Source organism: Seriola dumerili, unplaced genomic scaffold, assembly GCF_002260705.1.
Source record: "Seriola dumerili isolate Sdu_G_001 unplaced genomic scaffold, Sdu_1.0 BDQW01000258.1, whole genome shotgun sequence".
NCBI classification, from domain to species: domain Eukaryota; kingdom Metazoa; phylum Chordata; class Actinopteri; order Carangiformes; family Carangidae; genus Seriola; species Seriola dumerili.
This window is the reverse complement of record NW_019174513.1, coordinates 2,319,065-2,343,975: the sequence shown is the minus strand read 5'-3', so window position 1 is coordinate 2,343,975 and position 24,911 is coordinate 2,319,065. Positions and strand designations below refer to the sequence as shown.

The following is a 24,911-nucleotide window of genomic DNA, read 5'->3' as shown; positions in this document are numbered from 1 at the left end:
ATCCTCTCAATACAGTTTTTAACAAAAATAAAATGTATTTAAATGTAATGAATATACAGCTGAAAAAATGTATTAATTGATCAATACATTAATAGACAGAGAGTTAATCAACTACTATTTTGATAACTTGTTAATTATTTAAGTAATTTTTGTTAGTCATAATACCAAAAAATATGTATTCATTGTGGCTTCTCAAATGTCAATATTTGCTATTGAATGTTTCTGTGTTTGGACTCTGTCAGAAAAACCAAGCCCTTTAATATGTAAACTCAAGCTATGGGAAATTGTGATGGGAATTTTCACTATTTTCTGACATTTTATGGACTGATTAATCAATTAATTGAGAAAATAATTAATGGATAAAAATTTTTTGTCACAGCCTTAAATTAATGTCCCTTCATAAAGCCACTATGGCACATAAGGAAATTATACTTATTTCTTTATTTAACAGGGACCATACAGTTAAACATTGTTACATACACATAAGCAATGCAACAGATGTGATGTATATAGGGCATCTAGCTGAAGCTAATTTGTTGCCCCCATCCCTGGTTAGGCTTTTAAATCTGGGATAAAACAGCCAAACAAAAAAGTTGACAAATTAGAATTGGGATAAAAACAACAGGACAGATAAAGCCAAATGTGTACATGTGTATATGCATGGCACAAAAAATTTATTTGGCCTTAAACTGAAACAGAAAAAAATGCCAATGAGAAAATTTCACAGGATTTATTGTATTATAAGCAGAAAGAACACAAATTTCAGATGTGTAAGTATGTCTATAAAGAAGTATTGTAAATGTTATTGTGGAAGTATAATAGCAAGTACACATTTGGATAACATTACTCTTAGGACATACACGCAAAGCAGTACAATAGGATTACATGAAACATGAACTGGCACATCACTCGCCCGAAGGTCATGAGAAGGCCTGTGAATGGGTCTAAATAGGTTATATGGATTACCACATCCTTTAAACACACAATCATTATTTATAAACTGGTAGTATATATCTATATATACTTGATTGATATTTTTTCTTTCCTGAAAAAGAAATAACCTCTACATCCCTTTTAAGGTCAAAAAGAATTAACTGCAGTAATATATTTTACAACATAGTAAAGGTAATAACACTGAGTAAAAACTGAAAGTCTCTGTATTAAAGTATAAAAATTTACCTTCAGTTACCCACCAATTTTGTCAACAGAGAGACCATAAATTGCTATGGCCAAAGCTGTATTTGTAGGGAAGAGCAGGAGGTGATAAACAACAGAAGCACTGTTTCTTTGACTCTCTTCCTATTTTAAAACCATCACTGTGATGGACTGTTACATATTTTATTGCAGCCTTTACATGCACTTTCTACTAAGACAGGACAGCTAGGCAAAAGGAAAACAAATCAAGCAAGGCAGAAAGAAAATAAGAGACAAATGAAAAAATAAAACAAAATTATAGCCTTCAGTAAATTGTGTCACCATATCATTTGTCCTGCCTGCCTCAAACCATTGTTCAGGCACAGTCAGATGTTCAAAGTTCTTGTTTCATCTTAGTATTGCTTTTTTCCTTTGACTCTCCATCCTCCATTTCTTGTATTCTTGAATTAATTCTAATTTCCCCACCCCCCACACACCCTCTTTCATCACCTCTAAGGGTTGAGGTGCTCCACTTGAATGGTGGATGCTGACACAGTGAGACAGAGGTCCTTGTGGGAAGTAATGTCAGCCACACTGACTGGTTTGTACTGGATGTCACTGGCAGACACCGTCTTATACTGGTGCAGGTCAAATGGACAGGGGATGTTTTCTGACTGGGGGTAGTTGCTCTGGCTCTGTCCCTGCTGGCCTCCGCCCGCTCTTCCGCTCCCAGCTCCCCCAGGGCGGCTCGATCCTCCATCTGCACTCTCTACCCGGCCCTGAGCTCCAGCCTGGCCCTGGGCCTGGCTTTGGTTCTGGTTCTGTTGTGTCGTCTGTGCCACCACTGCTGGTGCAGTCAACTGGTCTGGGTTGTGTTTCTCCATGTGTTTCACCAGATACGTCTCCTGAGATGAGGGGAGGATAGGCAGAGGGGAAACAGTGGACACATGACTACACGGTGTAAAGTAGCTGCCAGGTGTCTGTTGCCAGTGAGGCGATTCATAGTGTTTCATGTAGAAATGCTCTTCAGAAATGGACATTTGTCTTACTGAGGTATAAGTGCGGTTGCAGAGACCACAGGAGTAGATCCTGGCATGTTTGACAGTGTGTGTGGACATGTGCACCTCCAGGCTTGCTGCATCTATGTATCCTTTATTGCAGTTGGTGCACTTGTAGGGCTTGTCCTTGTTGTGTTGACGCCGGTGGGACTGAGAAAAAATGGTTATTGAAAAAAAAGGGGTCACAGTACAGTGTAGTGTTAAAAATACCATTGACATGACATGCACTGCCTGAGACGAGATCTAAATTCTTTCGCACCTGTAAATTTGAGAGTTGCGTGAAGGATTTCTCACAGCCTGGATGGGAGCACTTGTATGGCCGATCTCCAGTGTGAATCCTGTAGAAAAACACAATACAAACACATACATGTACGTGCATGCACCCCTATCCTTTTTCATGGTGATCTAACCCGACTGCAGAAAGACACAGATCTCGATGAGAAACCCAAGACCGGTGACTTACTTACCTGTTGTGTTGCTGAAGGTGACTGAGCTGTCTGAAGCACTTTTGGCAGTAGGAGCAGGTGTAGGGTTTCACTCCGGTGTGGATGCGGACATGTTGGGCCAGGTAGCTAGAGTTGGCAAATGACTTGGTACAATGGGGACACTTGTGAGGCTTTGACTCTGTGTGATTCCTGATGGGGGCAGACAGGAGGGTGACAGAGAAAGGAACATGGGATTGTAAGATGATACTATGCTTGACACATTCTGCCACCTTAAATATGTCAAAACCTTTGAAGACGGACATCCCAGACAAGTAAAGGAAACCATGGAAACTCTGAACAGCCATCAGTAAATAAAGAAGAAAACCGCCAGCATTTACACTTTGTAAGTAGTGTCAGTTGTATTTTAAGGTGTTTAAGGTGTTATTTTAAATTCCGTATAACATAAATATCAAACATTATCAACAAAATTTTACTCCTATCCATCTGAACCAGTTTTTAGAATTAGACGTTTGAGAGTTAAAGACAAGACGTTCCATTAAAATATATTCAAAATTGATAAAATGTGAAAATAAATAATGTAATTCAATAATTGGAATTCATCAGTGCAAATCAATATGCCTCCAGAAATGACTGTAAATTGATTTGAGGACACCAAAAAAGAAAAAAAAAAGAAAAGAAAAGAAAAGAAAAACAAAACAAAACAGCAACAGCATGAAAGAAGAGCATGACAGCGGAGGATGTCTATTGAGCGTCACCATTCAAAGCATCAATAAGAAACAATAACACAATGGGTTTTATGGGGAAGCTCAATGGAACAAAGCCTGCTTAAAAATGTTCATTTCAACATGTTTTTCTAAATGTGTATATGTGTGTTTCAGTGGAAGAAGCCCTGGCAGAAGAGATGACAGAACATGCAGACAAAAGAAACATGTAGAGGTGTGTAAAGCAGGAAAAAAAATATGGTGCAGTGCAAACAGTACATAGGGAGGCAAGAATTGTGCACACAGGCAAATGAAAAAAAGAGAGAAAGGGTCAAATATTCTCATTGTGTCAATTCGTATAACAAGAACTCCATGCATTTTAAATGGCCATTCTGATTAGTGTATAAATTATGGAAAATCTTTTCATGGACGAAGACCAACTTAAAAGGTGCGATTTGAATTCTGATTTTCTGAAAAGGTCACTTCTGGATGGAACTGGTAGCATGCGAGCCAACATCTACATGGCAGTGTAACATTCATCTGCACACCGCTCTACTCTCTTCCCCAGGAGGAAGAAGAAAACAGGAGTCTGGGCTTCAAGAAGGAATTTGGCAAGACAAGTTCAGAGGACAGGGAGTATGGTATGGGGTTGGTAACAGGGAAGAGGGAGGGGAGGGGGGCAGGGGAGGAGTTTTTTTGGGGGGGGGGGGGGGGGGGGGGTTTTCTGCAGTACCGTGTGTGCTGCTGTAAATGACTGAGCTGCCTGGAAAGATTTTCTGGCAGTTAAGGCAGAGCAGGTGTAGAAGAAAGGCTTGGCCCCGCTGTGGATGCGGATGTGCTGGGCCAGGTAGCTGGAGTTGGCGAATGACTTGGCGCAGTGAGGACACTTGTGAGGTTTGGCCTCTGTGTGCGACTTGGAGTGGATCTGCATATCAGACTTACTGAAGAAGGTCGCCGCACACATCCGGCACCTACAGGCGGAGAGACACAGAAATGGGAGGGGGAATGGGGAGGGTGTGGGGGGGGGGGCAGGATGGAAGCACACGAGGGAAGAAAAAGGATACATATACAGAAGAGGAGATACAAGAAAACAAGAGAAGATGAGATAGGGGGAAAATAAGGAGAGGGTGGTGGAAGGAGAGAGGAAAATGAAGCAATGACCCACAGAGAGAAATAAGACGTGACAAAAAAAAAAAGTGAAAAGAAAAATGAATAATGAAAGAGAGATCGATGAAGACAGAAGTTGGTTCAGTCAAATGTAAGGGACATGTAAACACAGGGAAAGATGTCAAGGGAGATATCAGTGAAAATTGAAGGGGAAAGGCACATAGATACTATAAAAAGTGAAAGAGCAGGACACAAGAGTGCTAGAGAGATCACAACTGAAAGAGCATGCTATATAAAGACAAAGAGGACAGTAGAGGGCAGGTTCATGTCCAGTGTGTGCAGAGAGCATCTATGAAGCGCTGATGTATTTGTATGTCAAATACATTGAGAGAAGGAATCAACTGTCCACTACAAAGCAGGCATGTTCTGCCACAACATGCAGTGAAGTGTGTTTAGAAGAGGTGTCTGGGTGTGTGTCAGATGCTCATATCCAGCAGCGCCTACTTCATCTATAAAAGCTCAACATCTCTATGCTGATTTCGACAGGACACAGAGGAACAGGTGTGCTTGCATTCCACAGCTAGAGCAAGGAGAAATGGGGACACACAGCAGGTGTTGCTTGCATTTTTTTTTTTTTTTTTTTTGGTACCGTACCTGTATGTCTTAGTGCTATCTTTTGGGCCACGGTCTTCATCCTCATTAGACAGGTCATATGGGTCTCCACCGTGATGCTGCAAAGATGTCACCTATCAGAAATAAAATTCTAACTTATCTGATCATCTTTTTATATCTCAGATTTACATCTATATTTTCCTACCTGGCCGCCAGATGTCAGATGAGCCAGTATCAGCGTTTCATTTCCTGGTCCACCCACAGGACCAACCCTGGGCACTGTTGTCTTCTTCTTTCTGCCTCGTTTCGAGGGCGCCGGCATCACAACAACATGGGATGTCCCATCCCCTTCCTTTTTGTCTACAACAAGATCAAAAGCAGTGTGTTGAGAGGAGAGAAACCTTTGCTAAAAACTAATGTGCCGTGCAGAAAGTCTCGTATTTTAAATCCTAAAAATGAGGATTTGAGTTTCCCTTCTCCACTACTAACAAGGTACAATAAGATACAATAAGATTCCTTTCTGTGGGCAGGCAGAACAAAATTGTGAATGTGATAGTTGCCCTTATATGTTATTAGTATTGGAGGTGTGAATAGCAGCCATGCGCCTAGCTATACTTGCCCTGGTGGGTACTATCTCTTCCTGTCATTGTGATATAGCAGTCTGTACAAGAGTATCTCAAAATGGTGAATATGGATTCCTAGAAAAAAGCTCAAAAATAAAAAATACTGATATTTTATGGGCAAGCTGTGACATGTGGAAGATATTTCTGGTTTTAATTTAAGGGGTAGAAACATAAGTTACTAACAAAGCCTGGATAAGAAATTAGATTATTTGCTCTTAATTCTCTGGTTCTTTTGCTTTGTTCCTCCTGAGATCAATATGTGCTTTGAACTCTGAGAGCGAGCTAAAGAAAATCAGATTTTATTTTCTGTTTCATAGCCAGGGCCTAATGAAAAGGACACTCGGAAAAACAACACTCAGAAAAGCCAACAGGTCTCATCATGTTCAAAATCTCTAAAACAGAATTAAATGTTGCAAATTAGATTTTATCAGCTCAGTTTTTCTGGTGCCCTGTTTAAATCTATAACTTTGTACTGATATTATAAATTGTGAAGAGAGTGTGTGTGTGTGTGTGTGTGTGTGCTTGAGGGAGTTTTTATTTATTAATTTTTTTTTTTAATGAAGCCCAGTCCTGATGAAACAAAGCTCTAGCAAGGCTCTTACTATTTTTACATTTTAGAAAACATATATTAGATACTTAATACAGTATGTGTGTCATTATGATGTGTATTTCACCTGGAGAATGGAGTGCTGAGACAATCATAGTTGTTGCTGGATGACCAGAGACAAACGACTGAGAGGAGGTGGGAGAGACCAGCGTTCCCTGAGGAGTCGTGATGACCAGACCCGCTGCACCAAACAAGGCGGACGGAGACGGAAACAGCAAGAGACAGAAAAAGAAAAATAATCACACTTTACTAAAGAGACTTCAGGCAGTGCAAAATCCAAGAATTCAAAGGTGATAATTGTGGACAGTTTTCTTCACAAGTTTACAGTTTGTGATGAACAATTCCCTTGAAGATCAGGAGTTTCTCAGGACTTTGATGATATTCAGTTTCAAAAGTGTATTACCAACATGTTATGTGCTTAAGTGTTAACATGGTGCTACAGAAGAGTTTGATAGCACAATGCTACTGTTACATTATTTGAGGAAAGCCCTGAGGATGCAGCATAAGTTTGACACAGACAGGGGCTCATTCTACTGGCAAAGTTTGCTCTCAGCCCACAGTGCTGCTATGTAATGGCAACTTCAATTTGAACTCATCAACTAAATAATTTAATATACCGCTCTTATTTTATTGTTCAGAACTAAACTTAAGGGATCGTAGTCCAACCTAAACCTTTAGTCTCGTTCTGTTTTGAAATCATTCTTGATCTTTAGATGTTACGTCAAATGTATCGCGAAATAAACAAAAACAGTCTCAAAAAACACCCAGAGGCTTCCCCCGTGCGGAAACAGACTCACCTGCTGTCATGATGCCTGTGGAGGGGACAGGCAGCACCGTGATGTTCTGGGTGCTGTGAGGAGGGTGGAGGTGTGTCGCATTCCCAGCCTGGCCGCCTCCATCTGTCTTGGCCCCAGGAGTGGGGATGGTGAGAAGAGCTGTTTGGTAGTGGGATGCAGAGGAAGGAGCGAAGGAAGCATTCTTTTCTTGTTGCTCTTTCACCTTGTTCAGGAACATGGCATTTTCAATCTGTCAGGAGAGAGGAGATTCTGTTAGTTTTTGATTAGACATTGATTTTGACAGGATAATCATATACTTTGCCCTAAAATTAAGTCAACCAAAAAAATACGTATTCTCCAGGTGTTGCCCAGTCTTACCTGTCCTGGCACAGTGGGGACGGGAGACCAGAAATATGATGAATTAAAATGAGAATCTTCCATCATTTCTGCAATGACACAAAAACAGCAATAATTAAACACTTAAACACAGAAATGCCAACTATACAAATACACAGCTAAAAAGGACACAGGACAAAGCAGATAAAGGCACAATCCAACTGAGACCAAAAGAGTAATATCACATGAAGTCTAACTTTATGGTCATTATATATGTTGTAGCTTATTGTGTTGATGTGGTGGACAATATATTGAAAAAACCTTTTAGTATAAGGCAATATAATTCCACAGCACCACACACTACAGCTGCCAAAATGCCATAAAGTTGAATCAGCACGTCTCTAAAACAGTTTCAACAAAAACTGAGCATTATAACCTTCATGAAGGTTGGATTTATTGCAAAGCTGTTGTATTAGACCGCATTAGTTTGAGCTCGGTATACCTGATAAACTGGCAACTGAGCACATGTGGTCTACATTAACACTACAAAACAGCATCACATCACAACTGGGATGATTTAAAAAATAGTAATGAATACTTAAGTGGCCTATTACTTTGCAGTCTAATGGGATAAGACCTGAATGACACCAGTGATTTCCTGCACCTACAACCATATGCTAAATTTCCCTCCTGGAGATCAATAAAGTCTGTCTTATAAATACTGGAATAATGTCTTATTCTTAAAGGCTTATTCCTAGAATATTACATGGCCCCAGGTTTGCTGAGAGGTAATTGTATTAAGCGCTAATTAATTTAGCAATAGGCACCTTGTAAGCAAAATATCAGCTGGAATAATGAAAGTTGTATTTTAACACAAGGCCATTCTTTAAGATTCAAGATCAGGTAATAAAGCTGGACCCACCTCAAGGTCCTTTTCATCATCAGTTGATATTGAGCTTCGTTGGTGCATATTCCCTGACAGATTTTCAGAATTTTTACACCAGATATTTTGACTTGTCAAAGAAGTAAAAGCACAATAACATTAACAGTGGCTCTGTACAATTCAAATGTCCCAGTGAGACATGACAATATGACAGTGAGCAACAAACCGGGACCCCGAAACTGAAGCAGCCATTAACGTGTGATTTTGCTACTGTGACATGTCAAAAAGTCTTCTGTGAAGTCCTATTGATCCAATTACCGCAAACTAAATACCCCACAGTGAAACTGGTGTTTTGAGGGCCCTTAAAGGTGTGGGGCTCTTGAGGCAGTTGCTGTTAAAGCAGCCTTTGGCCCGGGCAGCTCTATGGGATCCTACTGATAACAGTCCAATTAAAAAATAAATAAAGAGATTAAGAGAGGTACAGTATCTCATAAAACGAATTATAAAGATTAAATAGCTAACTAATAAGACGAGTCATGACGGAAAGAGAAAGACCACCCGTACTGTTTGAAAAACAGAAATGACATGTTGGTCTCTGAGGTTGAGGTTGTCTTTAGCTCAATACGGTCGTAATTTCATAAATGTGTATTAGACATTGTCCTCCTGGATTGTTTATAGCATCGATTATGTGATGTAATGGTCAACTTTCACTGGACTTTACCTGTAAGGTATAGTGTTCACGGGTTTGAGCGCGAACATACAGTAACTGCCTAGGATTTTTGTGGTATTTACAGCAGATCCAGCTACGTAGCTATAAGTTGGTTCAGAAGAGGCAAAACTAAACAGCAAATGTCGCTAACTTCAATGAAACCCGACAAATCCGATATATGTAATGTTTACAGTAAGATAGCTCAACAGCAGGAATCCATTTCGGCTCCTTGCATGTTGTGGTTAATCAGGCCCGACGTGCTGATTAACACACAGTTAGCAGACAGCACAGTGAGTCTGTAGTGCCCTCCTGCTTGGGAAAATAACAAGCAAAGCAAAAAAAAAAAAAAAAAAAAAAAAAAAGGATAAAAAAAACTGAAGCGAAGAGAAAAAAACCAATAGACCATCCTCACAGACTTCCGGCTGTGGAGACGGGCGGAGAGGCGGCAGCAGAGTCGTGCAAAATCTACCAAAAACACTACAGACTGCATGGAGAATAGTGGCGTTTACCGGTTCCGACGACTCCGTCTCCCTCCCCGGAACTCCCGTGAGCCGGGACGATTTGGACACAGTTTCCAAATCTGTCCAAATTCCTGCAAACCACTCAAGTTTTTTTTCTCCTCTTCGCCTTTTTTTTTTTTTTTTTTTTTTTTTTTTTTAGATTTTTTTTCCCCCTCCGGTTAAGCAGCTGCCTCGTCTGAGCTTCACTTCCTCCGGATAAGGTCGTCAGACAAAAGGAGTCTGTGTTTTGATGTCACTTCCTCTAACTGAGGGACAGACAGTTCATTTTAAAACGTAGATCTATAAAATATAACATGTCCTCCGTCAGCTGGTTGGTTGATGTTCTTTCAACAGCGGCGAAAAAAAACACAAATCTGCACGGATATGAGTGTTTGTTTGTGTTTACATTTTAACATTTGAGCTTCAAGTTATGAGGGGAGAAGGCCATTAATGATGCGTTCATGTGCTATCGGAAATAACAGTATCCATGTGGTGTCGAGGGTTGGAAATTTCCTATAAATTGGTCCCTAAAGGATTTGATACTTTTCTCACACATGAAGCAAACTGAATATCTTTGGATTATTTCTCGAACAAAAACAAGACATTTAATGATGTCACCTTGGTTGGTGGGAAATTATAACGGGGATGTGCACTATTTTCTGCCATTTTATAGACAAAACGATTAATTTAAAAAGATTCTTCAGATCAACCAATAATGAAAATAATCGTTCGTTGTATTATTATAATAATAATAATAATAATTATTATTATCTCATTTATAGCTTCGAAACTAAAAAAAATACAAGCTGAAACACTAGTATTTGAAGGCAGCACGACTCCGCTGTTTCAGTCCTCCAGTGGTCACTTGTAGGGCCACTTTGGGAGTCTGTGAATAAACCGAATCAAATATTTAACCCTCCAAAACACTATCATGTCGTCGTTAATAAATGGATGTGAAACGGTGCAGGTGCGGCCCAGTATGTACAGTTCAATTTATTATTAATAGTTTTCAAGGCAGTACCTTGACTGCTCACATGGTGGCGCTGTAAGGACAGTTATACATGTGTAAAGTATCGTCAACATCCGGCGACACGTCTTCCCAGCACACCGCCGAGCTGTGTGATATATCTTTATTTATTTAAACCTCTCCAGACCTTTCATGTAAAGACGATGTCGTGTGTTTGACACTCTCCGACAAGTTGAGAGTCAGTCAGGCAGTTTAAAGTGAAATTAACCCGCGGAGGTTTAGACGAGCCCAGTGCCGCAAATGGGGGAGGTGAGGAAGCTGCAGAAGAAGTTGAGACAGATTGAGAATCTGGAAATAAAAATTAGTCTCACCCCAGAGGAGAGATTCAAGGTACAGAAACACTTCATCTGCCTTTTTATTTTTCATGTGATCTGTGTGAATTTGGCAAATCCTGAATAGATTTCCCTCAGGTGTAACAGCAGGTTATGTATGACTGCACCTCAGACTTCACCACAGCACAGACTTAGTCTAAATAATAAAAAAAGATATTAAATATCCATCTTCAGCATGTTTGTAGAGTTGAGATTCATATTCACACAGCAAACAGTCCAGAAAGTATTACATATTGTTTACACATGTTTAAATAAAGATGATGTTTTAATGATACTGATATATTCTGAGGAAAGTTATAAAATCAAGCCTCTTGAAACTTGCTATAACAGTGTTGGTAAAATAAATAAGAAAACGATTAACTAAATAATGATTGAGTCACTGATTTGACAGCTTCTGCCTCAGGAATTCAGAAGCTCAGACTCAAGTGCATCAGAAAAAAAAATAATAATATCAAGAACATGAGGAAGTCCTCAGTTTATTAAAGGGCAGTATGTGAATGTTATAAATTATGGCCATGACCTACAGCAGTGTTTTTTTATCCCCCCCCTTTCTGTACCGACCTTACATCCCTAATTGGAGACAAGAAAATAAATGCACACTGTAGTGTCCCATACATTTACAGCTCAACATCATCTTGTGGTGATGGTGAGAGTTACTGGTGTAGTGCTTAAAATTACCTTGAATATGTTTGTGAATTTCCTGTCTGAACAAAGTATCATGAAATTAAACCAGAAAATGGTTTAAAAACAAAAACAATTTCCCTATAAAAATCGTAAATGCACTTTATTAAAATAGACAGATTTTACATGCTGCGATTTTCAGCAATTGCTCTCGACTACAGTGCTCCAAAAACTCCTCTGATGGAGCTTTCAAGAAAAAAAATTCTCAACTCCCGCCACATCCAAACAAAGAGCCTTACAGACAAAGAGCACAAAACACGCTACTACACACAGCAAAGCTAACTATTTTGCACGCAATTACACACTAACACAGGAGCGTACAGACAGCCAAATACATCTAAACACAAACGGAGCCCTTCCCTCTCACTGCCCAATCAAAACTAGCTAACCTCCTCCCTAGTCTTCAGGTAGCCACTTGCGGTGGGTACTCATGCACTTACAGCCTGATGGGACGACCAGGCAGGAGAACCGGTGACCGTCTGATCCACAGATGTGCCCCCGAGACAACCGCTCCAAGCACAGTCGCTACCAAACTATAAATCCCCCCCAAACAAATTTCTAAAGGGAACAGGCCCTACAACCTAACCAGGGAGTGAGCTCCGAATAAACAAAATCAGATGTGCAGTGGACAGCCTGTACTTACATGTGCCCAAAAAACCCAGAGTACCTACAACCTGGCAGAAAACCAGAAAACTCCTCAACACACAAATCACTGCATCATGCAACTTACCAGTCTACTACAAACTCTGGACATGTGGTACCGACACACCAGAGACAAGTTCCACTGATTACGCACCAAGGCAACTCCACCTGCAGTGAGAAGAAAAAGTGGAAAAATACACTACTCCTACCAAAAGCCAGCAAACAAACAAACAAAGTACTAGCCCCCCATTTGTTACAGCCCGGCTCTTAGACTGCACAAAAAGATGGGAGACACACTTGTATACTAAATAACAAACTAATTTATTTTCAGCAAAATGATCAAAATAAGCACAAAAAGAAGTTGGGAGGAATCTGTAAGGTCGGTCATGTAGGGGGTGGGTGGGTGAGTGGGTGAGTGAAAAAGAAACCCCCACGCTGCAGAGGTGTGTGATGAGGAGAGCTGCCCACATCTGACTGCTGCTGCTCTGCTTATATGCATGGGACACACTGGGCCCAGGTGTGTCCCATGCTGCTGATTAAGGCCTTCAATTGGTCTGCAGCCCTGAATACAAGTGCAGCCACAGCAGGAAACCAAGCAGACCACATTTGCATTTCCACAAAGTTGGGAGACTCACAAATAGTGGTAGAACATACTGTAACTAAGTACATTTACTGTCAAGTTCGGTACTGTAGTACAGTTTTATGGTACTTAAAGTTAACTTGAGTATTTCTATTTTCTGATATTTTTTGTTGAGGGAAACACTGCACTGCTGAAGTTATATAGTTACTTATGTCGTTTCAGATTAAGATTTTAAATACAAAACAAGTTCATAAATAATAATATGAAATGCATTAATGTAGATTAAATTCATTAATCGAGCCAGCAGTATAGGAAGTAGCTATAATTAGCTCAGACCAAATGAAAATGGCGCTGACACAGGTGCATGCATCAATAATGATAATTCAATAATATAATAACACGTGGACAGGGGTTAATGGAGTACTTTTACTTATGGTGCTTTTCCTTAAAACACATTTCCTGACAATACTTCTATAAAATACTTTTGCTACTTTTAGTCTTCAGTATAGATAAATCCCCTTAAACACTGGTAGAGTCTTTCTTTTAAATACCCCCTGCCCGGTTAATGTCCATATCTTGTCAAATTCCACGACCCCAGTTTCACTCTCTAAACCCAAGCTGACATAACGCTGATAATACAAGCAGGATTACTTCAGAAAGCTCTGCCAGAAGAACAAACAAGCATTATACTGACCCTCAGTATTATTAGTACTTGATAAGTAAAGTGAGTTAAAAAAAAACAGACAGTTGTACAATTGGTGGACTATTCCTTTAACACAGGAAACAGCCAGTTGATATAGAGTTGACATGCCTAATTCACTCATTCATGCATATTTCATAACTCACAATCAGGCAGGAGTATAGCGTATGTTGCCAGTTGCAGCCTAATAAATCAAGACAGACTGAGCGTGTTGGTTGTGCATATAAACAACTTGTGGATTTAGTAGCTTGGTTTACAACCAATCTCGTGCCTTCTTCCCCCTCAGATCTCCAGGAAGGCGGAGCTGCGTTCCAGATTGGCTGAGCTTCAGCTGCAGCTTTCTGGCCCGCAGCAAACTCTGGGGATTGTGGGAGACGGAAAAAAGGAGAAGATGAAAAGACAAGTGTAAGGAAGTGAGGGAGAGGTACCAGCAAGAGGGGTGTGGGTTTGGGGTGGGTTGGGGTGGGTTGGGGTGGGGGGGGCGCAGATGGAGAGAAACATAATTCTTCAAAAGCAACAACATTCACTTTGAAGCCTTTGATCTTTTTGTATGTCTATCCAAACACACTGGAGGTCAAATTCTGTCATGCTTTAAGAAAATGGGAACTTTCTACTGTTCATAATGTGTCATGTAAACATCACTCAAGGATGTCATTCTCCCTATTAAAGTTCCCCAAGGCCTATGAGCAGATTACTGAAATCAGAATGTGAGAATATCAACATCAAACTGAATGAAACACTTATTCTTTCTAATACACAGACCAGGAGCTCATTAAGAAGTAGTGTTTTTGTTTGTATGGGACTTGGAGATCCTCTACAGGTACGCTCGCTGTCACAGAGGATACTGTGTGCAGTTTGCATTTTGATTATTCATTCAGCTCTTGCTTTCTGCATTGGCACAGGGTGGATGCTCCTGGGGCCCCTCCATCACAAACGCCTCCAGCCTCCAAGATCCTTAAGGGAGAAGAGGAGTCCAAAGCTCAAGCAACGCCAGCGCCGGCTGCCAGGCAGAGGGAGACGGGAGGGGAGGCAGAGATGCGCAGACAGCAGGAAAGGACAGCGCCAGCCAAGGTGTCACATCACAGCCGAGACGAGTCAGGAGGCTGTCCAGACTTGGACAAGGAGCAGCAACTGCGACAGGAAGGTGGGATAATTAAGAAAAGTGGCTGAAAAGATTGTTATTACAATTTATCACAGGCTGTTAAAAGCACAAATGCATTGCCTTCATTTGCTATTAACATCTAAAATCAGATTATACATGTATGCCCTGAGGAGTCCTAACAAGCCCATGTGGCTGCCAGTATGAAAAACCAACAGGCTGCATTTGCTTCCCTGAAGACAGGGCCTACGTTTTAGATCCTTGGAGCTAAATTAGCCCCAAACTTCGCAGTGGCAGACTAATCCATATTGAAGAACTGTGTAGATTAACAGGCCGGGGTGTTGATGAGTCAACATCGCTAATTGCACAAATCATTTCTTTCACAGAAGCTGAATTTACATCCCTCAAAGCGTCTTGGGAGAAGACAAAGTTTCGCTTGAGGCTGTTAGAGGGTCACAATGACATAGTCACCTGTGTGGTTGCCGTTGACAACCTGGTGGTTTCTGGAAGGTAAAGTAGCAAAGAAGCCCTGATTTGCATAATGGATGTGCAAAGTGAACATTTCACCTAATTTATCACTTAATATGCTTCTGCTCTTTCCCTCGCTGTCTGACATGTATTTGTTTTTCTTCACCCGCCCTGAACGCTCGTTTCAATTCTCTTGCGGTTCATGTCAAACGCCTTTTAACTTTGCTTGTTTTCGCCGCCTTCTTTCACTCGCTGTGACCTCTCTTCCATCTTCCCGAATCCTCTCTTTCTCACTCCGTCAAACTTTATCCTCCAAGCCGAGATACGACGGTGAAGGTGTGGCACGTTCCCACGGCAACAGAGCACAAGAACCTGGGGGGTCACACGGGTGGAGTTACCTGTCTGTCTGCACCTCCCCCCGAGTACTGCAAGAGATTGGGTGAGGACACACACACACACACAAACACACACATCCACAGCCGACTGCAGCTGAGTAATGCCTGTGTCCTGCGGTCTGGTAATTATAGGAGCAGTTCATCAGATCAACCCCAGCGAGAGATAACCTCACTAGACACTTTAGAGAGTTCACTGTCTGTCTGAAGCAGGCAGCCTTCCATCACTTGAACTCCGACGGCCTCTCTCGCTCTCCTCCTACACCCTCCACACCTGATTCCCCAACTTAAAATACCAAGTCTAGAAGGGCCGTGCATAAAGCAGCTCAGTCGAACTACAGTCACACTGTACTCACTGGCTAATTATTTGTTCCTTTTTTCTTTTTCTTTTTTTTTTAAATCCTGTCTGTTCCCACTTTGCATCTCTCTCACAAGCTGCCTCTTTTTTTTTCAATGTGTGCATCATGGCCTATTTACAGCTTCCTCTCAGCTTAATGTTTTTGTCCTCACCTCTCTGTCTCTCTTTTGTCTGCGTTTGCCCCCTCGTCAGCCTGGTCCCTGTCTTTGTCCGACAAGGAGCGGTTTATTTTGAGTGGCTCGGCAGACTGCTACGTGAAGATCTGGGCCCTGAGCATTGGTATGCTTAACCACACAGACATGCACACAGAGATATGTAAATATATATATTAAAGTAGATGGCGCCTGAGGGCTCTGTTTGAGAAACGTGTGTGAGTGAGTCGTAATCAATGTGTGCCTGCTTGACTGGTGGTCTGTGTCTTGTCAATTAAATTAGTGTTTTCCCGTTACCTTCAGGGCAATGTGTTAAGTCTATCTACACCTTCAACGCTGTGACTGCTCTCTGCTTTGTGCCAGAGGAAGACGGCTACATCATCACTGGATCAGGTGTGTGTTTGTGTGGCAAGTAGTCACATATGGAAAAACGAAGATGGAGTTGTCGTATCACATCCTACTTGTATGTGACGTCTATTTCTGTACGCGTATTTGCTTTGGAGCAGACATGCAGATCCATACTTATATGAATGCATTATTTTAGACCAGTGTGTGTGTATCTTATATGCCTACTAATAATGCAGACAGAGTCTGACACAGTGGTATCATCTGCCAGTGAGTTAGTGAGTGTAGCAGAGGTCTATCAGGGTGAATCGGAGAGATGGAGGCAAACAGTTTAGGCAGTCAGGCTCAGGTGGGTCGACCGTGACCAACAATAATGACTGCCAGCCGCCTGTCAGCACATGTTAACCTCACACTCCGTCATCCCGCAGATGGAGGGAAAGTTCAAGCCTGGAGCTGGCACTCTTTCGAAAACTGCCAGTCAATCAACGCTCACCAGGAAGCAGTCACCTCCATCCAGGTGGGTGGGTCACTCACATGACACACTGACCACCCTGAGGATGCTCAAGCTGTTTGTTCATTTTCAGCCTATTTTTAAAAAACACAATGACTGACACAAAAACATGCTAATGTTTCTCCCTCTGTAAAAGCTGTCCAAAGTAGCTTTAGAAGTCTTGATTACTAATTTGTGAAAAAGCCTCTTCTCTGGAAATCAGACGGCTATATTTCTACACCCATTTCCTCACACAAGATTTCCTTGTTTATGCTTTCAAATGGAAATCAAAGATATTTGTTGGGAGGTAAGCTCGGCCAATTTTAGAGCGCATACTGTACATATTTTGAGCAAAAAGGCTTTTTATGAATATTGAAATCCACAGCTGCATATGCACATTTTTTTCAATTTGCACTCATCAAAATGTGCCTGAAGCATTAAAGCGTAGCGCATCATTGTCATCCTCTTTGTTGTTTATCATGCAAAGCACACAATCCATTTATATCCAACAGCGGCACAGAAACGTACATTTTGAAAGTGTCCGTACACTCCTTACCCATTCACACAAACATACACATTCTCTCTCTCCCTTTTGCTCTCTCTCTCTCTCACGCGCACACACACACACACACACACAGACTCACATCACCATGACAACCGTGTCTCTTGTGCCCTCCACAGTCTCAGGGTCCGCTGGTGTTCAGCGGCTCGGCCGAGGGAGGGGTGTCTGTGTGGGAGAACCGGTGTTCGAATCAAGACCCCCTGAGGCTGCTGCACCACTGGAGCGGCCAGGTGACAGGCTGCGGTGGGGGGCCGGGTGGGCGTCTGACCCTCAGCCCGCGGGGAGACAGAGTGTTCCTGGCTTACGGTCAAGCCTGGCTCAAGATCCTACACTGGAGGACCGGTGAGCCCTGGAATGGGACGGGCAGAGTGTGTTTGTGTTTGTGTGTGTGTGTTCGATACGGGGAAAAAAAAGACTGAAAAGGCAAAGGAGATGTGGGAACATTTGCATAATCCTTCCACCTAACATCTGTTCAATTATCACAGGAACGACATCCAGACTGACCAATCACAGCAGCATCACCGGGGTAACAGATTGTGTCCACCAGACAGGAGGCCTCCTAATTGGCTCCTGCTATGATCTGGCGAATGGAGACAGCACGCTAAATTGTGAGTCACAGAGTAAACCATGTGCAACCAGAAGTTACTCACTCCACTCTGAGAGCGTGACAGCACGATAAGGACTTAAGACAAAATCGAAACCACTTTGTTTTCCTCTGTTGACCTCCATTCCCTTCATCTCCCGCTCCATCTCCTGCCTCCAGTATTCTCTCTGCCTCAGTGCCGGTACCTGGCCTCCCTGACCTGGCCTGAAGCTCCCAGAATCCTCTGCTTTGCAGCGTGGACCACGGGAAGCGGAGACCACCGGTGGGTCACCGGAGGTCGCAATCTCATCGTATGGGAGCAGCTTCCCAGCTCCGGGAAGCAGAGGTGGGCACAACACCTGTTGACACAACTCACAAAGTCTGAACTGCTCAATTATATTCCAAATGTGAATATTCATAATTACTTACCTCTTTCCTGGAGGTATACTGAGATGTACCTGAGTGTGACACACTCCATTGATAAAAGGTGTTTAATTAATTGCGGTGTAAATGTTACAGAGGTGACGTCACAGTGAAGAGAGACAGTCGACTGGACTCCTGCTCGCTGGAATCAGAGGAGGACACGGAGGATGACGAGGAGACTGATGGTACAGAAACACACAATTTCACACACGCTCAGGTCTTTATTTATTGACTCACAGGCTCAATGACCAACCGTTGAATTGCAGATTACACTGACATGTTAATTTCATACGATGCATGTAGAATCCAATCCCTCTGACCTCCTTGTCAAATTTAGATTACGGAGATGATGATGATGACAACGATGAAGGAGGAGACAGCCGGTCTGACGGCATGGAGGACGGAGGGTCCGGCTCGTGGTTGCGCTGTGTTCTCCAGTGAGTTTCTCACGCGGAGGACACCACGGCCTGCAGCCATGAGGAGGAAATGAGAGGGAGGGAGCGTAGTGACAGCGAAGGAGGGTGGAGGGGAGTGAAGTGTGACAGACTGAGTGTCAGTGTCGGAGGGGGAGCATATGGATGGAGAAAGTGTGTGTGTGTGTGTGTCTGTGTGTGTGCGTGGGTATGTGTGAGTGATAGGCAGATTGTTTTCTATGTAAATATTATTTCCACACACAATAAAGCTGTCACACTGTGACTCTCACCTCCAAATTTGCATCTTTTGTTGTCTTATTTTTTTATTTCAATCTGACCGTGCCTCTTCTTGAAACACCAGTTCAGCGCCCCGCTCTGCCGGTGCAACCTGTGTAAATGAATGTAAATTCAATTTTATTCCATCTTTATTCCCCTTGTTCCTTCCTTCCTTCCTCCTCCTCCTCCTCCTCTTTGCTGTCTATTTTTCTGTCTCTTTCTCTCTGGGGTGTCCTTGCTGTTTTTGTAAACATAATTGAAGAGTTTCGTCTTCTTTTTTTTTTTTTTCTTTTTTTTTTAACCTCTCGCCTCCAAAATGAGCTTATTAATGTCCTCAGTATCATTTTCTGTTTGCCTCGTCAAATTCATTTCTTTTCCTCTGCGTCCATTTAATTGAACCCATTTAAAAAAAAACACACACACACACACACATAATTAGCATTTAAATCTCTTTCCTACAGTCTCTTGCCCTCCCTACATCGCTCTCTCTCCCCTCTCTTACTCTAGCAGACTCGACATGTCTCAGTCGCTAAGGCAACCGATGCTTTTTTTCTCACTTGCTCTCTGTATCTCCCCCTTTCTCTCTGTCTCCCTCTCTCATTCCCTCTCTCCACTGCCAGAGGTAGGCATGATAACTGATATGTGTCGGAGTGCGTGTGTGTCTGTGTCCGTCTCCCGGCGTCTCTTGTGTGTCTCTAAGTGACATTTCTGTGGCATTTAGGCAGTAGTTGAAGATAGGAAGTTACCTCTCTCTGCTCAAAGTGCCGTATAGAGTATTGGCTCCGTGCATGATGCCGCTAATGATGATTAATGTGCTGTGCTCAGGTGTGTGCACTGTAAGTGTGTGTGAGATAGCAGAACAGACAATGAGTGTGCACTTCTGGGTGTTTTTGCATGCAGATGCGGATTGTATAAACATGTGGTGCATAATTGAGCGTTAAATTTAAAAGCCCATGGGAGCCTGTGTAGGTTTTTTTTGTTTGAAAAAGGTGACAGAGTTGGCTTTCTGCCAATACTATTGCAGGTCTCTGTGTTTACATGCTTTTTATCTGAGAACATGAAAAAAGAAAAAAACTGGACCCTCCCCCTTTCTCTCGCTCTCTCTATCCCTCTCTTGCCCCTCTGTCTTATCTTACAGAGAGAGATGATCGGAGGAGCGGAGTCTCAGTGAACAGAGCGAAGCGATGGAGAGATGGTAAGATGGATAGTTTCTGAGGTGAAGGAGAGATGTATGGGGTGCAGATGCATAAAATGTCAGTCTGAGTGATGGCTGGAACGAGGCTAAATGTCCGAGCTGTTGAGGTCGTGCAGAGCGCCTGTGGACAGTAAATTTTCTCAGATAACTTCTCTGTCACTCCACCACCTCTCATTCTTTCTCCTCCACCTCTCCTCCAGCTCCATCTCTCCTGTCGCACGACCGACTGCCCTCGTCTCCCTCCTCCTGGTTGCTCTGGTGACACAGCCCTCCACCTGTAATCGTGACGACACCGAGGGCGAGGAGCAGGTGGATGCCCTGTCGGTCCAGCTGTCCGTCACCGCCCAGGTCACACCCACCCCTCTGTGGGCGGTGGTCTGGGGTCCCACGCAGCCGCTGGAGGATGAGACTTACCACTTCCTCTCCAGCCAGGAAACTGACCCCCTTCACCAGCATGGGAACCAGCAGGAGGCCAGCACCGCCACATCCGAGGACTGGCCTTATCCTGATGCAAGCATGCAGCCCCGAGAGGAGACGCCGCTGGAGTCCAAGGAGCAGGAGGGAGTGGAGGATGGAGGGACGGAGGCGGAGGAGACAGAGCCTGAGGAAGGTGGGCATCAAGAGATGCACATGAAGGATTTCTAAATAAAGGTGGCCATGAGCTGCAGTTCATGTGAACACACACACATGCCAGGAGTCCTCCAGGGAATTAGCTGTCACCAGGGTGAAGGCTGACACCCTGCTGTGTGCAGCCGGCTGAGTCTGTGGCGGGGAATGCCTAATAAAGTTCTCATCACTCACAGGGAGGAATTGGCCGTCAAACGGCGAGATGCAGGGAAGACGTCATCGGATTGGTGTTATAGTTGGAGGCCAGAGTCTTGCACATTCAATTTCATGTTTCAGCTGGCTTCATTGATTTCTTCTTTTGTTCTGGATACAATTATAAATAGTCACGCTCTGAGATTAGTAACTGCATGAGTATGTGTGTGTGTGTGTGTGTGTGTGTGTGTTTACAGTGGACCCTCAGTTCTACGTCACCGTGACCATCTCCTCGCTGCTCATCCTGATGGCAGTCATCATTATAGCCAAACTCTGGTAGGAACCAAATCTCTCCTCCAAACTCTTGTGTGTCTGTGTGTATGGCCACATAAATATAAAGTGGGAATTACTGAGTGAATGATCAGCAAACTTTCCCTATATGAGCTGGACACTTGTCCCAATGCAGGAAGACATTGTTGATTCTACAGATTAAAACACCGCAGGGTTTTTCTATGGTAAAAGTTCTGGACAGAGCCACTTCTAAAATTTGAAAATGCGCACACAACGAGGTGCAGATCAGTGTGAGTTTCAGTAAGAGATGCTTCCATTAATATGACGAATATTTTGTCTTTCTAAATTGAGCATTTTTAAGACTTACAGGGTTTAATTAGGTGCTTAATCTGAAACCATTTTGTATACCCCCTGAATTACATTTGTTTTGAAAAGTGGGTTTCTTTTACAATAATGGATAATTACAGATATTCTAATTAAAGCAGGAATGTAGAACTGTAGAAGGACTTAGAGGCGGGTTCCCAACCTGTGGAGACACAAGGTAAACCTGAGGGGTCGCGAGGTAATAGGAAAGCAAAAGAAAACAAACATATTTCTGCTACACAAAATTTGGATTTTTTTCTTAGTTTAATCTTTTTTTCTTGAACCTCCTCAGACCTCTAAAACAGACTAAATTAGAAGGACGAATCATCCTTGGCTTGGCCTGGTTATTATTCGTAGGCATATGGGAACAGTGAAGAGGGGTTGCATGTAAACATAGTTCAATTTTGACTGGTCAAAAACCACTGACATCACAGTATAACTGGGTATTTGCTATTTTGTACTGAGAAGTGGAGACTTGCCCCTTTTTACCCAGTGATGGGTCAAGATGAAAATGTATGGATGTGCGTGTTTCAGTGAAAACCTGAGACCCTGATGGATGCAGATGTGTTTGCATGTGCATGTCTGTCTGTCTGTCTGTCTGTCTGTCTGTCCGTCTGTGTGTCTGTCCGTCTGTCTGTCTGTGTGCCTGCTATCCATGGTTACACAAAGGGTCTACAGTACACTTCCCCTACAGTGAGAGCTGAGTAATTGCTTACTAATGACTTTATTAACAACACTTGTGTTCCTGAAAGTCACAGTTGGCACAGATGTGTCATTTAGTGCCATTAAAGTTGCAATGATTAAACATTCACTTCATCCATTAGGCTGGGAGGGGAAGCAAAAACAGATCTGTTGGCTCATAGGCTTGAGCAATAACATGGCCTTGTTGGTTTCTATGTGTTTTAACAGTCCACTGGCCATTAAAGCTCTCACAGCATGTAAACAGGGTGGGGTGAGTTGGGGTACCGTGGGGGTGAGGGGGTTCTGTATATGTTACATTTTCAGGTCTGGTAGGAAGTGTTTGCTGTACACATGGCCATTAGCTGGAAATGGGGAGTCATCTCTGTGATGTAGTGGAGCACTTCCACGCTTTGCTGATCAAACCAATAACACCTAGTTTATTTGACCACTGGGACTCCTCTCTTCCCGTATCTCACACTCTGCTTCCTCATCTCTCTCTCTTTTTTTTTGGTCAATCTCCTTGTCATTCTCACCCATTTCTACTTTTACTCCCCTCCTCCTCGCTGTAATTCTCTTATCTGCTCATCTTACCCACATTTCTATTGTATCATAATTTTTCATTTCATTGCCTGAATCTGTATAATTTGTTCTCCTTCATATCCTTTTTTCATACTCTCTCTTAATCTCAATTTTGCTCCCACACTCCTACATTATCTCCCCCAACTCTCACCCTGCCTCCCTCCTCCTCCCACTTGGGCCTCAATCCCCTTTGCCTCACAGGGAGTCTTTTTCTTTTTTTTTTTCTTCCTTTCTCTGAATACCCATGTTCCCTCTCTTCCTTCAGGTTCTTCACTTACTTCCAGTTATCGTTATTGCCTTGCTCTAACGCAGCCTGTCTTTGCACAGCCGGAATACTCCTCTTATCTCCGTCACCAGTCTCCTATCTCTCCCAGCACCGCCAGTCCGGCTGCAGATCCACAGATAATCCTCCAGCTTGCCGTGAGCTGATACACGATAAGCCCCCCGTTCTCTCTGTTCCTGAGACTGGCCTTCGCTGTTGTTTCGATAACTTACTTCACAGGCCCCCGCCGTGGAGGGAAAAAAAAAAAAAAAAACCCACGCTGCCGGTGGATCCAAAGTGGCCTTTTATTCAGGATTGAGAGTTGCAGGGATTCAGACTGGAGAAATGGCAGCAGCCCCTCTCTATAGACTGGCTCGTGCCTCAGTGTCATAAATGTGTAAATAACGCCATGTGTTAGATGGAGGGAGCGCCGCGAAATGAACGGGAGGGGGCGGGGGTACAGATGGACTGAAATGATAGCCTATAGTGGAAATTGGCCACCGTCCAGTTCATTATGAGTATAGAAGAGCGGCATATGTGCTCAGTGATTTTCCCAGCCCTAAAATTGTCAGTGTGGCTAATGTTATCAAGCGTGACTGTGTTTGTGTTTGTGTGTTTGTGTGTGTGTGTGTGTGTGTGAATATGGGGAGAGGAAGTCAGCCAGAAGAGGACAGGTGTTATTGAGGGAAGATGAGGGTGCAGGGTGGCTTTTATGGCAGTGAGAACAGCTTTGTTGTGCGTCTCAAGTATTCTTAAGAGCCCGAACCTGTGACTCTCCGCGGCGTCTTCGCCTTAATTCACTCTCCTCACTGAAGTAATGGCACGCTACCTCAGTGATGCGTCACCCCTCTGTCCATTTCTTCACCCTGCTGCATCCTTTGCACCTCACCCCTTCTGACCTCCCCCTCTCCTCCCATCCCCTCCCATCCCACCGTGGCAGTCTCCTTCCCCATTTCTCGCTCTGCCTCCCTCTCCTCTCTGACAGCGTTTTAATGAGTCCGATGAGTGCACTAATTCTCTCTCACACTGGCAGTGTAATGTGTTCGCTGATGCTAAATGGCTCTGCTGTTCTTGATGCTCTCTGACTATGTTTCTCTGCCCCCCCCCTCCGTCTTTTGTCTTTCTTCTGCTGTTTTTCCATATCTGATTCTCTGTATGTCTCCCTTCATCTCTACCCCTCCCTCTATCATTTCCTGCTATCTGTCTCTCCCTCTCTAACCTTATTTTACTGTAATCTGTCTCATTCAAAACTTTCTTTTTTTGTCCTTTGATCTAAATTTCTATTCCTGTCCCTCTTCTCCTTTGTCTCTTTTTTCCTTAATTCCCATCTTTTTCTTTTCTCATCCCTCTTTCTTTTTCCTCTTGTCTGTCTCCCTCTTCACTTCCCTTTTCTTCACCCTCTATCCCTCTCTCCATCCTCCACATTTACATGTCTTCATTCCTTTCTTCTTCTCTTTTCCCAATTTCTTGCCTCATTCCACCCCCCCACCCCTCCCTCTCTCTCCATCTATCCATCTATCCGACTGACTATCCTTCTCTCCCAGTTACGATCGCAGCTGTTCCCAGCATCCGCCCCCGCTTTCCCGTGGCGTGGCACCCCCTCTCTCCCTCGCGCTCCCTCGTTCCCTCGCTTCGGAGGACAGCCGGCAGACGTTGCACAGCACCTCCTCCTCCTTCACCGACAGGGAGAGGTAATGAGTCGCCTCACCAGCTCTGCACAGTCTGAGAGTGTGTGTTTAAGTCTATGAGTCTGATGTGCATGTGTG

At 43.2% G+C, this 24,911-nt stretch overlaps 3 protein-coding genes across 3 annotated transcripts; 2 read left to right on the top strand and 1 right to left on the bottom strand.

Moving 5' to 3' along the window:
- Positions 1–422: 422 nt before the first annotated feature.
- On the bottom strand, positions 423–9,612 carry LOC111230060 (zinc finger protein 384-like). Its single transcript, XM_022756621.1, is given in 12 exon segments — positions 423–2,039; positions 2,184–2,342; positions 2,452–2,530; positions 2,660–2,827; positions 4,073–4,104; positions 4,106–4,310; positions 5,101–5,177; positions 5,264–5,418; positions 6,356–6,469; positions 7,086–7,314; positions 7,443–7,510; positions 9,502–9,612. Coding segments are annotated over 11 exon segments (1,677 nt in total). The 5' UTR covers positions 7,509–7,510; positions 9,502–9,612; the 3' UTR covers positions 423–1,646.
- A 960-nt stretch (positions 9,613–10,572) lies between these two features.
- LOC111230061 (F-box/WD repeat-containing protein 7-like) lies at positions 10,573–18,968 on the top strand. Its single transcript, XM_022756622.1, has 13 exons — positions 10,573–10,849; positions 13,741–13,859; positions 14,357–14,598; positions 14,940–15,063; positions 15,339–15,460; positions 15,964–16,050; positions 16,227–16,316; positions 16,697–16,785; positions 17,440–17,662; positions 17,806–17,928; positions 18,084–18,249; positions 18,423–18,511; positions 18,664–18,968. The coding sequence occupies exons 1-13, from the start codon at positions 10,760–10,762 to the stop codon at positions 18,765–18,767; spliced, it is 1,668 nt and encodes a 555-aa protein (XP_022612343.1). The 5' UTR covers positions 10,573–10,759; the 3' UTR covers positions 18,768–18,968.
- A 1,231-nt stretch (positions 18,969–20,199) lies between these two features.
- On the top strand, positions 20,200–24,874 carry pianp (PILR alpha associated neural protein). Its single transcript, XM_022756555.1, has 4 exons — positions 20,200–20,210; positions 20,411–20,820; positions 21,227–21,305; positions 24,690–24,874. The coding sequence occupies exons 1-4, from the start codon at positions 20,200–20,202 to the stop codon at positions 24,838–24,840; spliced, it is 651 nt and encodes a 216-aa protein (XP_022612276.1). The 3' UTR covers positions 24,841–24,874.
- Positions 24,875–24,911: the final 37 nt, after the last annotated feature.

Excerpts from the sequence above, each read along its gene's own strand:
- LOC111230061 (XM_022756622.1), top strand. The coding sequence starts at position 10,760 with ATGGGGGAGGTGAGGAAGCTGCAGAAGAAGTTGAGACAGATTGAGAAT. Across the intron at positions 14,599-14,939 it reads GCAGCAACTGCGACAGGAAG|AAGCTGAATTTACATCCCTC; the intron begins GTGGGATAATTA and ends TTTCTTTCACAG. Across the intron at positions 17,929-18,083 it reads TGGAGACAGCACGCTAAATT|TATTCTCTCTGCCTCAGTGC; the intron begins GTGAGTCACAGA and ends TCCTGCCTCCAG.
- pianp (XM_022756555.1), top strand. Across the intron at positions 20,821-21,226 it reads GGAGACAGAGCCTGAGGAAG|TGGACCCTCAGTTCTACGTC; the intron begins GTGGGCATCAAG and ends GTGTGTTTACAG. Across the intron at positions 21,306-24,689 it reads ATCATTATAGCCAAACTCTG|TTACGATCGCAGCTGTTCCC; the intron begins GTAGGAACCAAA and ends CTTCTCTCCCAG.